At 41.9% G+C, this 15,552-nt stretch overlaps 1 protein-coding gene across 1 annotated transcript in view; it reads left to right on the top strand.

Moving 5' to 3' along the window:
• The first annotated feature begins 1,705 nt into the window (after positions 1–1,705).
• Positions 1,706–15,552, top strand: part of iffo1a (intermediate filament family orphan 1a) — a 42,898-nt gene continuing 29,051 nt past the window's right edge. The window contains exons 1-2 of the mRNA XM_061741455.1: positions 1,706–2,342; positions 9,140–9,549. Coding sequence (XP_061597439.1) covers positions 1,815–2,342; positions 9,140–9,549 — 938 coding nt within the window. The 5' untranslated portion in view covers positions 1,706–1,814. The remainder of the gene's footprint in view (positions 2,343–9,139; positions 9,550–15,552) is intronic.

The raw sequence follows: 15,552 nt of genomic DNA, 5'->3' as shown, positions 1-15,552 counted from the left end.
TACTTAAGTAGGAATTTTGGTTATCTATACTTCACTGGAGTAATTATTTTTCAGACGACTTTTTACTTTTACTCCTTACATTTTCACGCAATTATCTGTACTTTTTACTCCTTACATTTTAAAAACAGCCTCGTTACTCTATTTCATTTCGGCCTTTAAAAAAAACTATCCAGTTAAATTGCTCCATCCGGATAGAGTGAATTTGGTTGTGGTTGTTTCAGATGTTCTTGTCCAGTTTTGTTCTTACATCCGTTCCCTCAGATTCCTGCAACTAAACTTGGATGTACATTCCAATAAAGGTTAGGATAAATGATAACATGCCTCTGAAGTTTGACTTTTTGCACCATTACAATACTTATAGGTAACTAGTCATCATATCTCCTGCTCTCTGAAACACATGTTAATGCTCAATAGTACACATATATGCTTCTTTAATATACTTGCATTATACTAAGATGCATTCATTTTCAATGGCTTTTGTCCTTAATGGCTTTTTTCCCCCTTACATTACTTTTACTTTTATACTTTAAGTAGTTTTGAAACCAGTACTTTTATACTTTTACTTGAGTAAAAAACTTGAGTTGATACTTCAACTTCTACAGGAGTATTTTTAAACTCTAGTATCTATACTTCTACCTGAGTAATGAATGTGAATACTTTTCACACCTCTGTTAAATAACTAACCCCATTGCAAATCACAGTGCTTGTATTTGATGTGTATTGCGGTAGCGTTGGATCTTGTCGGTGCGCATGCGCCACGGAGTGTACGGTAAAGTGCAGCCGCAGTCATTCATTCACTCATTCACTTGTGTTTATTCCTGAGCTCTGCCGCATCTCCGCACTTCCACTCATTCACCTAAACCGGGATTAACGTTTCCTCCGACAGCCAGGTACTTTTCTAATATAGATTTTAAGTGACTATGGTATGTTTTGTGGGGGGTTGCTTAATGGGGGGAAAAACCCTGCATGTTATGGAATAACAGACGCGTCACGGATGTGATTAATATCCTTAACGAGCGCTGCGTAAAAGTAAATTTTGGCCTCCAATCTCATTTTTGCTGCAATGTCCAGCTTTTTTTCTGCTAATATAGAGGCTCATTCTTGGTTTGCATGTATACTATCTTGAGATTGTGTTATGCCGCGTTCCATTTGTCCTTGGAAGTGGGGATTTCCCAGTTCCCAGTCGGAATTTTCAACTGGAACGCCCCTCGAAGTGGGATTTCCCACTGGGAAAGTGGGAGAGTCTTCACCACCCCCGAGTTCACATTCCAAGATGGCTGCCCCGGTTGTAAACAGTAGAAGAGAGCTCTGTAAAAATTCGTAGCTAGTTTTGGTCACACCAAATCAGTCGTATACAAGTATTGTTCGGCATATATATGCTGCTATAGTGTAATTTACATTTTTCATGTGGTATATGCGAACTACAAACTTGTTTACCTACTTTGTAACTGGAACGCTGATAACTCGGCTGTGACGTCATTCCCAGTTCCGAGTTCCGACTTCCGAGGTAAATGGAACGCAGCATTACATCCTTAAATTTTGGCCTCCAATCTCATTTTTGCTGCAAGGTCCAGCTTTTTTTCGGCTAATATAAAGGCTCGTTCTTGGTTTGCATATATACTATCTTGAGATTGTGTTATTTGCTGCAATTTGAGGCCGTTTAAAACATCTTGCGTCTGACTTCCAGACCGCAGCTCATCATCTGCAGAAATCAGGAAACGCTGGCCCTGGCCCGATCATAACCAGTTCGGATCAATAAGTGTTTATTAACACACGATTACCTGCCGAAGCTGAATCTACAGAAGTCGGGGTTCATGCCGGATTTCGAGCATTTCCGCTTCTCCTACTCGAGCATGAACCCGGTCCTGGGGGAGAGCGGCTTGCTGCCTCCTCTGCAGCATCAGCACCACATGATGCCGGGCCAGCAGGGCGACTCCATCCTCCCGGAGCCGGGGTACTTCCTGGGGGACCACGGTGGTCTGGGCCCGGATTGGGACCTGGGGGCCCAGTCCTACCCGCACCTGCATGGGGCCCCGCTGCACCGCGTCCCCCCGGCGGCCGCGGCGCTGCGCAACGACCTGGGCTCCAACATCAGCGTCCTGAAGACGCTCAACCTGCGCTTCCGCTGCTTCCTGGCCAAGGTGCACGAGCTGGAGAGGAGGAACAAGCTGCTGGAGAAGCAGCTGCAGCAAGCCCTAGAGGGGGGGAACAGCGACAGACCCCCCACCAAGGACCAAGGGGTCCAGACCGGCTTTATCCCAGCAGGACCGAGCCTGAACCCGCATCATCTCAACCTCAGCAGCTCATACCAACCCGGAGGACTGCTGTCCCCGACCATACAGGTAACCCATCAATACACTGGAAAAAACACATCTAAGCCAGGGGTCGGCAACCCAAAATGTTGAAAGAGCCATATTGGACCAAAAACACAAAAAACAAATGTGTCTGGAGCTGCAAAAAATGAAAAGTCGCTGCATGTATCTAGTTATAACTGAGGGAAGATTTTTTTTTCATTATGCACTTCGAGAAAAAAGTCGAAATGTCAAGATTAATGTTGAAGTACAATATTGAGAAAAAGGTCCAAATGTCGAGAAAAAACTCGAAATGTTGAGAAAAAAGTTGAAATGTCGAGGAAATAGTCAAAATCTCGAGAAAAAAGTCGAAATGTTGAGAAAAAAGTCCAAATGTCGAAAAAAATGTCAAAATTTAGAGCAAAAAGTCAAAATGTCGAGATTAAAAAGGAAAGGAAAAAGGAAGAAAACAAGGAAAAAAAGAAGAAAAAAAAGAAGAGAAAAAAAGGAAAAAAGAGAAGAAAAAGGAAAAAAAGAAAAAAAAGGAAAAAAAAGGTCAAACATTTTTTAAAAAGCTCCAGGAGCCACTAGGGCGTCGCTAAAGAGCCGCACGCGGCTCTAGAGCTCTAGTTGCCGACCCCTGATCTAAGCGCATGTAAATATAACATATTTAAATCTGTGATATTAACAATTAAAAATGAGGTTTGTTGCTTTACATGAATACATCTAGTTTTGAACTTAATCTGCATTTGTTCAAAAAACAAGACATTGTGCATTTTTTCCTTAACAAGCAGTATTTCTGTAATCCCAGGCAATCTTTTCATTTACACACAAACAACAAGCAATGATCTTGTTGTATTTACTTTTCCTTTAACAATTTTAATCTATTGGGCAGATTGACCAACGTTTAGATGAAACATGCTTTATTTAAGGGGGACCTATTATGGCAACTAATACCTATTTTAAACAGGCCTTGAATGTCTTAAAAACAAGCTTTTGATTGGTTTTGCTAAATAAATTAGAAATTCAGCCTCTAAACCATGTCTTTATCTTCCCATTCTCTAACCTCATTATCTATGAGGGATTCTGAGTGGGCGGGGCTATGGTAATGAGGCTCTGTGCTGATTGGCTGCCTGAATGACACAATACACCGCTACGAAAAAATGGAGGAAGCTCCGGCCGCCGGAGTTACACCGTGTCCTAAATGCATGCGATGCGAGCGACAAAATCATTTCCATTGCTTTATTTTCTATTGGAATGTCCTAACTGGACGTTTTGAGCTGAACATTTGTCGGACGCCCTGCTTCTATTTTCTTCCTGTCACTCGCGTTGAAAGCCGGTTGAAAGCGCTGTAGGAAACAGTCATGATGAGGAACGGCTGATCCAGTTAGTTGAAATGAGAAGTTATCTCTATGATTCCTCCTCATTTCACTACAAAAACCTCAATAAAGTGGCAGCTGCTGGAGGGAGATGGACAGAGAGCGTCCGATGTCACGCAGTGCTACGATAGTTGGACGCTCTCATGCAGTTACACGGTTTTATAGTTGTGGGCGTGGTTTGCATTTTGGTTACGTAACGAAAATGCGCGAATCTGAACGGCTCGTAGATCCACATCACACTGGATGGATCATCCGGGCGGCTGTACAGACACTGCAGAATCTGGTTGCTTTCCTCCTTCTCTGAGTTGGCAGGCTGAGGGGAGACCACTTTATATATGTTAAAGCAAGAAAAAAAAACGTGTTTTTCATAATAGATCCCCTTTAAGTAGAACACCATAGTAAAAAATATCTTGCTTGATCTATACTTTAAAAAAATTAAGGCAACTTTTTCGCATGAGATTTTTATGTAAATCAAGAAAGATTAGTCTTTGTATAAACTACTTAATTTTTAGTATGCACAAAATTCATTTGCAAGTAAAGTCAACTTAATTTTGATAAATAAAGTAAAATTAACACAATTAAGTTGACTGTACTTGCAAAATGTATTATTTACATACATAAAATTAAGTAGTTTATACAAAGACTAGTCTTTCTTGATCTACATAATAATCTCAATGAAAAAGATGACTTATTTTTTTTAAGTAGATCAAGCACAATATTTATGTCAGTGTACTGTGGCGATATGTGGTCCACGATAACGATAATATCACGATACACGATATCTACGATATTTGATATATTGTAAGAAATTTCATCGTGATCGTGAAATTTCATCAAAGCTATATCACGATATATGTGACTGAAAAAGAAAAAAATACCCGTAAAACGTCTGTAGTTATGTATTTATTCAATGCCAAAACTTCATACAATGTACAAAGAATGTGCATTTGTATATTTCCTCACTGCCTGCTAGTCTTGTAAATGTAAACACTGTACAGCTGGACATATTAAAGGGCATGAACATTAATAACATGTTTTATATAAACCAGGACAGTGCACTGCTTTGTTTCTAATACTGAAAAGTCAGTAAGCAACTTAATTTAGCATAGTAGGCTACCTCACTGCCTACTAGGCTGGTAAATGTGCACAGCTGGACAAATTGAAGTGCATGAACAATAGTGTGGTGACAACTGCGTAAATCCATTATGTGTTGTAATAAAATATCGATATTTGCCGTCACACATCAAAAACTCAAAATCTTACCAAGAATATTTGTCTTATTTCTAGTTAAAATGTCTCATTTTTAGTAAAAAAAAATCTCATTACACCAGGGGTCTCAAACTCAATTTACCTGGGGGCCACTGGAGCTAGGGTCTGGGTGAGGCTGGGCCGCATCAGGTTTTCAACAAAAAAAACGCATTTATTAAAAACAGAAAAAAAAAGAAAAAAAAAACTGTCTTCAATGCTTTTGCTTCTGCTATACCCTACACTTTTTCAGTGCTTTGGTTCCGGTTTTCCACAAGAAAAGCTCTGATAAAACATTCCACTGTTCTCAAATATCTTAATTTTTAATTTTCTACACAAAATAAGATGAAAAAATAAATAAACAAATAAAGAATAAAGAAAATAAATCAATCAATCAGTAATAAATAAATAAAATAATAATAAAACAGCAAATAAGAAAAACTTAAGAAACCACATATAGTTGGTGGGTAGAGAAATTATTTTTTTTCAGATTCAAATTAACAGTATTAACAGTTATTTAACCTTTAACATGAACATTAATGAAACTTTCAACATGAACTGTTCTGAACATGGCTTCTCTTGCCTACTTTTGGCTAGATGTCTGGCAGCGCTTCCTCTCGCATAGCCGAGCCACATTTGGCTTGAGGGAGGAAGCAATTGAGACCCTCAGTAGACTTTGAAGATGCTCATCAGTAAGTCTGGTCCTGTACTTGGACTTATTGAAGTTCAAGGTGGAGAAGAGCTTTTCACACAAGTACGTGCTCCCAAAAAGGCACATGGTCCGCTTGAACATTCTGGAAAGCTCAGGGAAGCTGGGAGTCAATTCTCTCAAAAATTGCCCAAGCTTGTCTGCTCTTCCACTCACCTCCCTGAACTTGGCTTTGAGTTCAGAGTTGCACTGCAGGTCAATGAGCTCCATTTGAAGCACAGGAGGGGCATCTTGCACATCAAAGGAGAAGGGGTCCGCAAAAATTTGAAATGTGGCTCTGTGCGTCTTGAAGTCTGCAAATCTGTGGTCAAATTCCTCCTGTAGCTTCAAAATGGCATCAGCATACTTCTCACCACTGAATGGTGTGCCTGCATCCACAAGTGCCTTGCATGCTGGGAAATGGCAAAGGTTTGTCTGAGATAGCTGAACTTTCCATAGCATAAGTTTTGTGGAGAATGCTCTCACATTGTCATAGGCAGCACTGACAAGTTGCCCCTGGCCTTGTAACCTCTTGTTCAGTACATTAAGCTCATGCGTGACATCAACAAGAAAAGCTAAGTCCATGAGCCATATAGGATCACTTAACACAGGAACAGCCACCCCATTCTTCTCCATGAAGACTTTCACTTCTGCTCTCAACTCAAAAAATCTCTTCAACATGTTTCCCCTGCTGAGCCAACGTACCTCGGTGAAGTAAAGCACGTCCCCATATTCTGACTCCATTTCTTCTAAAAAAGCACGGAACCTTCTGTGTTTTAAGCCCCTGGATCTGATGTGGTTGATGCATTGCACAACAACAGACATCACGTTGTCAAATTTCAGGCATTTGCTGCAAAGGGCCTGCTGATGGATAATGCAGTGCAGAGCTATGGCTTCCTCCACACCCTCCTCTTCCAGTTTTTTTTGAACAAGTGCCACCAGTCCATTTTTCCTCCCTGTCATTGATGGCGCTCCATCAGTTGTTATCCCAACAAATCTCTTCCATGAAAAACCGGCATTCTCAATGGCATCACACAGCTGGTGAAATATCTCCTGAGCGGTGGTCTGGCCATGCATTGGCATTACTGTGAGCAACTCCTCTGTCACTTCAAAATTGTCATCAACACCACGGACATATATTGCGAGCTGGGCAGTGTCAGTGATGTCTGTGGTCTCATCAAGAGCGACTGAGTATACACTGAAACATTTTGCTTTCTCACACAGTTGATCATAAATGTCACTTGACATGTCACAAATGCGCTCTGCCACGGTGTTGGCAGAAAGGCTGATGTTGCTGAACTGACCTTTCTTTTCTGGACAGACAATACTTGCAGCCTGTAACAGGCACTTTTTGACAAATTCACCTTCTGTAAATGGCTTTCCTGCTTTAGCAATCATCTCACTAACCACATAGCTAGCTTCGACTGCTGCGTTATTCTCTTTGGTTACTTTCTTAAAAAAATCTTGTTGCTTCAGTAGACATGTTTTAAGATTGGCAACTCGGTTGGCTCTCTCATCTCCCTGGTATTTTGCATAGTCCTCAGCATGTCTAGTTGTGTAATGACGTTTCAAATTGTATTCCTTATGCACCGCAACTTTCTCTGTGCAAATAAGACACGTCGGAGTGCCCCTGTGCTCCACAAAGAAATACTGAATTTCCCACTTTTCCTGAAATTGTCTGTGCTCATCACCAACCTTTCTCTTCACTGCAGGCTTTGAGAAAGACATGTTTGGGGCTGTGTAATATATAATTCCACTAGGTATCGCTGTTGTGTTGAAGTTTAAGTTTTAGTGTTTAGCTGACGTACAAAGAACGTAATTTCCGCTGGTACCAGATTGGCTCAGGGTCCTGCGCCTGCATATGACGTCGAGCACGGCACAGTTAGTGATTGGTTGAACGTCAGAAACCATGGAAACACAAAGTGTTTGTGGTGGCCGTTTAATATTTATATTATAAGTTCTCCCTATAAACGTGCATTTTTTTCACACTGACAGGCTCAGATAGTTACAATAAGTGTCCGACAACATACTAGAAAGGAGAAATGAACGTATGTCTACCTTTAGCTTGAGATCGCTGTTTGTTGCGAGAGCCAATCAGTGTGGAGAGTCTCATAACGTTACTGCACACAGGTCCTGTGCGGTGTCCTGCAGGCTGCTGTGCCCGCTGCAGTTTATGGAAGACAGAGTTTACCGACAACCGTTTAACGACCAGGAGAGTTTATGTTTCGCAGCCGGCTCTGGAGGGAGAGAGCCGGTGAATCCCCTGTTTACTGACCGGGAGGAGAGAGCCGGTGAATCCCCTGTGAACTTCCCCTGACCGGGGGAATGGGACTGGACCGGAGTTCGCTGGCGGTTTACCTGACCGGGAGTTTCGGAGGGAGAGAACCGGGGGAAAACCGACGAGATTACATACAAAGTCAATGCAGACCGGAGGTTGTTTATTTTTTTCGCGGGACTGGACCGGAGGACTGAACCACTGCTAGCTGGCAGGCAGCCGGCTCAGAGCAGCAGCACTGAAGGAGAGAACTGGGGGAAAAACCCACAGTTTACCGGCGGCCGTTTACTGACCATGGGAGTATTTTTGAGTATTTTGCGATTATTTTTGTCGCTTTTGCTGTGAACACCCCTTTAGTCCACACAGCAGCAGAACAACAACAAACAGCGATCTCAAGCTAAAGGTAGACATACGTTCATTTCTCCTTTCTAGTATGTTGTCGGACACTTATTGTAACTATCTGAGCCTGTCAGTGTGAAAAAAATGCACGTTTATAGGGAGAACTAGGGAGAATGTGACGCCTCCAGAGGGTATCATGTACCCAGAAATGACAGCGGAGCTTCGGACTTTCAGAGCAGTACAGCGCAGTGATGGTGGTGATCTCAGTCATGGATGATGAGAGAAAAAGCAAAACAGGCGGGCTCGCTCGCGTATGGGCGGGACAAAATCGTGTCAATTGTGTCCGGTGTGCACACAGCTTTAAGCTGTCATTTCTGGGTACATGATACCATACAGCATCCATGTCAAACTCGCGCGGGCCGCACTAACATTAAACTTTCATATCAAGGCGGGGGCCTCAAACTAGCGTCCGGCGGGCCGCATTTGGCCCGCGGGCCGCGAGTTTGAGACCCCTGCATTACACTTAAAACAAGACTCATCACTGGAAAAAACAACAATTTTTACCTGTTTCAAGTAGATTTTCACTTGAAATAAGTAGAAAAATCTGCCAGTGGAACAAGATTTTTTTGCTTGTAATGAGAAGATAAATCTTGTCCCACTGGCAGATTTTTCTACTTATTTCAAGTGAAAAATTACTTGAAACAGGTGAAAATTGTCAAATAACAAGTTGTTTTTCTTGTTTTAAGTGTAATGACATTTTTTGACTAAAAATGAGACATTTTAACTAGAAATAAGACAAATATTCCTGGTAAGATTTTGAGTTTTTGCAGTGCAGTTTATCGATTATTTATTGCGACAGAGAGCGCAACAATATATTGCAATATCGATTTTTCTTTCCCCCACCATGAACCCTTCCCCGCAGTTTGACAACAAGCCCTTCAGTGGGAGCAGCATCAGCACGGACTCCAACTCCAACCTCACCACGAACGACGGCTCGTTCAGCCCGGCCCGGAGTCCCTGCGACCCGGCCCGGAGCTTCAGCAACATCAACGAGAGGTTCTGCTCCCACGCCGGGACCAACACGGCCGGCACCAACACGGCAAGCGGCCTGGCTCCCCCGCCGCGCTTCCTCCCCGGCAGCATCTGGTCCTTCAACCACGCCCGCCGCTCGGGCCTGGGCCTGGGCCGGGACGCCTGCGTGGCCGGGCCCGGCGTCTCCTGGAGACACCCAGACGGAGTCGGGGTCCAGATCGACACCATCACGCCCGAGATCAGGGCTCTGTACAACGTGCTGGCCAAGGTCAAGAGGGAGAGGGACGAGTACAAGAGGAGGTAAGGAACTCCTGACCTCGTAGTAGACAGAAGCTGCAGTTATTCTGACAGAACTGATCACTTCTCCTGATGCAGATGGTGACAATTTCTTTTTTGTGATCAAATGTTTTGATTTTTTTTTATAATTTTCTTATTTGCTCATATTTGTGTTTTTAAAAACCTGAATATGAGCCCTGGGTTACTCATTTTAAAACCTGAATATTGGGTCATGTAAACGCCAAACAGAATATCTCCATCAAACTGAACATAAATGTGTTTTCTGCACATGCTCTGTTCACAAGGAATCCTGGTCTTTTGAGTCCAGGAAGTTCTTATAAACACGGAGAAACACAAGACCAGGAGGAGACTAATCACTTCATAAATGTAATGAAGGATATGAATATTCTTGGCATTTGTAGACGGTAGAAAGTACCGGGATAGCCAGATTTAAAAGAAGGTGAGAGAAAAGTTGCGCGAAGCAGCATTTGTTTTGAATTTGGATACAGGAAGAAGAAGCAGAAATGATGGTAATTGCGTCATCACGTTCTCCACGCGTCGCTGGTTTGATCCAGATATCCAGAATGATTAATTACCATGTAAACGGAATATTCCGAATGTTTCAGTAACCGGAATATTAGCAATAACCCGAATATTGACTGCATGTAAACGTAGTCAATGATGTTAAACAAACATTAACACATATTCATTAACACAAAGGATAAAAAAAAAACAAAGGCAAAACATAATAATATCAAAAGCTGAACTAGGATAGCTGCAACAAAGTAGTCTATATCAATTTTAAATACATCTTTCAAGTTTGGCCTTAATTTGATCTGCTGCCATATACCAAAATAAAATATTTAGTTGTTTTGCATTATGGATTGGGGCTGTAGATATTTCCAGATAGATAATATCAAGAAAAGTCAGATACCAATGGGAGATTGTTGGTGGTTTCCATCTTACTGCTATTTTCTTTTTTGCTGCTGTTAGGCCAGCAAGCAAATTTCGTTTTTGACATAGTAAAGCATTGATTGTTGATAAATTATTTAAAAGCTTAAAATGTTGTGGTTGATTGGTACAATATAGAATTATTTAAGAGGTTTGTTTTTGATAAAATGGGAATGAGCCATTTAGAGATGTGTGTAGAATCACTGCTTGATCATACTGTTACTCACTGAAAGAAAATGAGACTATTAAACTTAGAAATGGTCCAGTACAAAGCAGCTGTTGACCTGCACGTGCAGAAGCTGCATGTCTGAAACCTCACATCCTCAAATATCCAGACTAAAGGCCATACTTGGGTTAAATTAGCCTTCAGAGAGCTCGTGCCAGAGATGTAAGTGTTACAGGTGAAAAGGCAAAGGTCAAAATCATGAAGCCCATCATTTCATTTCTGTGTCAACTTTATTCTGTTTAGCCTGCCTAAGAAATTACAGAAGAGTATTAGGGCCATGCAAGAGAAAAAAAAAAAAAAGAGAGTGGAGGATTTTTTTTTATTGTGGACTTTGAGAAAAAAGTTGTAATGTCGAGAAAAAGGTTGAAATGTCGAGATTAATGTTGAAATATAATGTCAAGAAAAAAGTCGAAATTTCGTGAATTAAGTCGAAATTCCGCCTTTTTTCAACATTTCAACTTTATTCACGAAATTTAGACTTTTTTCTCGACATTTCGACTTTTTTCTCGAAATTGTACTTCAAGATTAATCTCGACTTTTCGACTTTTTTCTAGACATTTCGACTTTTTTCTCAACATTTCAACTTTATTCACGAAATTTAGACTTTTTTCTCGACTTTTCGACTTTTTTCTACACATTTCGACTTTTTTCTCGACATTTCGACTTTTTTCTCAACATTTCGACTTTTTTCTCGAAATTGTACTTCAAGATTAATCTCGTCTTTTCGACTTTTTTCTCAACATTTCGACTTTTTTCTCGACATTTCGACTTTTTTCTCAACATTTCGACTTTTTTCTCGAAATTGTACTTCAAGATTAATCTCGTCTTTTCGACTTTTTTCTCAACATTTCGACTTTTTTCTCGACATTTCGACTTTTTTCTCGAAATTGTACTTCAAGATTAATCTCAACTTTTCGACTTTTTTCTCAACATTTCAACTTTTTTCTCAACATTTCAACTTTATTCACGAAATTTAGACTTTTTTCTCGACTTTTCGACTTTTTTCTCGAAATTGTACTTCAAGATTAATCTCGACTTTTCAACTTTTTTCTCAACATTTCGATTTTTTTCTCAACATTTCGATTTTTTTCTCAACATTTCAACTTTTTTCTCGAAGTGCATAATGAAAAAAAAATCTTCCTTCTCTAAAATATTATTTTTATTTTTCTCCTGCCTGGCCCTAATACTCTTCCGTAAGAAATAGACTCCATTTAAAAGAAAAACATTTTTTAAAGAAAAGTCATAGTGGCAGCATCTCTTTTCCTAACATGTATGATGCAGAGGAGGCCATCTGATAATGGATGATAGTTTCCTTCTCTGAAAACATTTCATTCTTCCTAATACATGCATCAGTAAATGCATTATTGATCGGTTTCTCAGAACGGCTGAAACCTGATGCGTCCCGGGTTCAGCTGAGGTGGTGGAGCCTCTGCCCTCGTATGAAGGTAATTTCCCGTGCAGCTTCTGTCCGGGAAGCTCTCAGTCTCCCATCAGTCTCTCAGGCTGCAGGAGGTCAGTGAGGACACGCAGAGCTGCTACAAAACCTCTGTCCAACGGGGTAAAGAGCTGTGTCTCATCAAGGATGGGAACTGGAAGTGAGTCCTCTTTTGCTTAAAGGGGACCTTTTATGGCATCTAATGTCTATTTTAAACGGGCCTTGAATGTCTTAAAAACAAGCTTTTGATTGTTTTTGCTAAATAAATTAGAAATTCAGCCTCTAAACCATGTCTTTATCTTCCCATTCTCTAACCTCATTATCTATGCAGGATTCTGAGTGGGCGGGGCTATTATAATGAGGCTCTGTGCTGATTGGCTGCCCGAATGACGCGATACACCGCTATGAAAAAATGGCGGAAGCTCCGGCCGGCAGAGTTACACCGCGTCCTCACTGCATGCGATGCGAGTGAGCGTCAGCGACAAAATCAATTCCATTGCTTTATTTTCTATTGGACTGTCCTAACTGGCCGCAGCGCTGCACAGCGCTGCACAGCGCTGTGCAGCGCTGTGCAGCGCTGTGCAGCGCTGTGCAGCGCAACGCGTCGTTTTGAGCTGGCCGTTTCCTGCCGCTCTCGTTGAAAGCCGGTTGAAAGCGCTGTAGGAAACAGTCATGATGAGGAACGGCTGATCCAGTTAGTTGAAATGAGAAGTTATCTCTATGATTCCTCCTCATTTCACTACAAAAACCTCAATAAAGTGGCAACTGCTGGAGGGAGATGGACAGAGAGACGATGTCACGCAGTGCTACGATAGTCGGACGCTCATGCAGTTACACGCTTTTATAGTTGTGGACGTGGTTTGTATTTTGGTTACGTAACGAAAATGCGCAGAATCTTATTGGCTCGTAGATCCACATAACACTGGACGGATCATCCGGGCGGCTGTACAGACACTGCAGAATTTGGTTCTTTCCTCCTTCTCTGAGTTGGCAGGCTGAGGGGAGACCACTTTATAAATGTTAAAGCAAGAGAAAACCTGTTTTCATAATAGGTCCCCTTTAAATGTTTCTCAGTTGTGCATCAACACACATTAACGTTCTGCTACTGAAGGCTGAGAGGAATAAAGCACTGAGCTCACGGCTCCAGCCTGCTGAGGCCTCCGGTGGTCAGCTCTTCAGCCTCATTCATTTCAGGAGCAGTGTGGCGCTTAACTGACATTTTTTCCTGACTTTTGTATTGCTGCTTTTTTTTTATTCTGTGGATTAAAAAAAAAACAAACATCAAAATTCAACCCTGAGCAGTTTATGCAACAGAAAGTCGTGGCATGTACATCCCTGATCTACATAAGTGCTTGGTGCAGAGGAGCTATCTGATGATGGATGATAGTTTTCTTATCTGAAAACATGTCATTCTTTCTAAAAAACCTCCTCCATCAATGTTGCATTTGAATAAAAAGCATCCAATTAAAGCTGCAAGCAGCGATGAACGGGCCCTCTGCAGGCTGCAGTGGAAACTTGTATGACTTGATGTAGATTCTTCAGGCCTGGACATTTAGTGGATGAAACCACCCACGACTCTCTATATCAAATCATTCAAAACTTGTGGCAGAAAGTAGGAACTATCAGATATCGACGAATCAGATGAAGGGGCGGGGCTAATTTGCACCAATTATGTTCAAGGACTCAAAACTAAGTCCGAGGACACAACCCACGACTCTTTATATCCAACCATTCAAAAAGTTATTGCAGAAAGTAGGGACTATCAAATATGGACCAATCAGATGAAGGGGGGCGCGCTTTTTGGCGTCTATCGTCGCCACGGTAACGCTTTTGACTGAGAAAATTAATGCACGTTGCCGCGGGAAGGAGACGCACATTTTGATGTATAACACACCTGGGTGCACGTAGAAGAAATGGCATAAATTGCGTCAAAATTACACGATTAATTCAAAATGGCCGACTTCCTGTTCAGTTTCGGCCATGGCGCCAAGAGACTTTTCTTTAAGTTTTTTTCTTTAAGCGACATGATACAGGTGTGTACCGATTTTCGTGCATGTACGTCAAACCGTATTGTGGGGCCTGAGGCACAAAGTTTTCTAGGGGGCGCTGTTGAGCCATTAGGCCACGCCCATTAATGCAAACCATTAAATATCACATTTTTTCGCCAGGCCTGGCTTGGTGCAAAATTTGGTGACTTTTGGGGCACGTTTAGGGGGAAAAAAAGCCCTCATTTCGTCGGAAAAATAAAAACAAGGATACAAAAAAAAAAGGATCCTAAAATGATGCTGCATGTCCCTGAGCAACACTTCCAGCACTTGGAAGTGCAGCAGAATCAGAGGTGTGTTTTAGATCCCCAGAGGGCCACGAGTGTCGCATTAGTTGGCAGCGACGGAGCTGATGATGCCACATGCTGCATCAGCACGTAACTCTCTCCGTAGACAGAATATTCAGAGCCAGCAGGTCAATATTCAGGTGCATCGATGCTCCTTCACAGTAGCACGTCCAGGATTTAACCATCTGTTGTCAGCAAGCGCTGCAGTCCTTCCTCTTTTTAGGTTTGTGATGCCGAGTATGTTCCTGCAGAGAACTTTGTGAAAACCTTAGTATTTTCATTTCAAACCAGTCTAGTTTTTCTTCATCAGGATTCCCAGCGCTTCCATTCTATATGTCAGTAAACTTAAACTTCTATATGTCAGTAAACTTAAACTTCTATGTGTCAGTAAACTTAAACTTCTATGTGTCAGTAAACTTAACCCTTGTACTGTCTTTGGGTCAAAATGACCTAATTCTCCTGTTCCTTCCTTCCTTCCTTCCTCTTTTCTCCCTTCCTTCCTTCCTCTTTTCTCCCTTCCTTCCTTCTTTCCTCCCTTCCTTCCTTCTTTCCTTCCTTCTTTCCTTCCTTCCTTCCTCTTTTCTCCCTTCCTTCCTTCTTTCCTCCCTTCCTTCCTTCTTTCCTTCCTTCTTTCCTTCCTTCCTTCCTTCCTTCCTCTTTTCTCCCTTCCTTCCTTCCTCTTTTCTCCCTTCCTTCCTTCTTTCCTCCCTTCCTTCCTTCTTTCCTCCCTTCTTTCCTTCCTTCCTTCCTTCCTTCCTTCTTTTCTCCCTCCCTTCTTTCCTCCTTTCCTTCCTTATTTTTTCCCTTCCTTCCTTCTTTCCTCCCTTCTTTCCTTCCTTCCGTCCTTCCTTCCTTCCTTCCTTCCTTCTTCCTTCCTTCCTTCCTTCCTTCCTTCCTTCCTTCCTTCCTTCCTTCCTTCCTTCCTTCCTTCCTTCCTTCTTTTTTCCCTTCCTTCCTTCTTTCCTCCAATCTTTCCTCCCTTTCCTTCCTTCCTTCCTTCTTTCCTTCCTTCTTTCCTCCCTTCTTTCCTTCCTTCCTTCCGTCCTTCCTTCCTTCCTTCCTTCCTTCCTTCCTTCCTTCCTT

Source organism: Cololabis saira, chromosome 15 (assembly GCF_033807715.1).
Source record: "Cololabis saira isolate AMF1-May2022 chromosome 15, fColSai1.1, whole genome shotgun sequence".
Lineage (NCBI taxonomy): Eukaryota > Metazoa > Chordata > Actinopteri > Beloniformes > Belonidae > Cololabis > Cololabis saira.
Note: the sequence above shows the minus strand (reverse complement) of the source record. Positions and strands in the feature narration are given on the sequence as shown.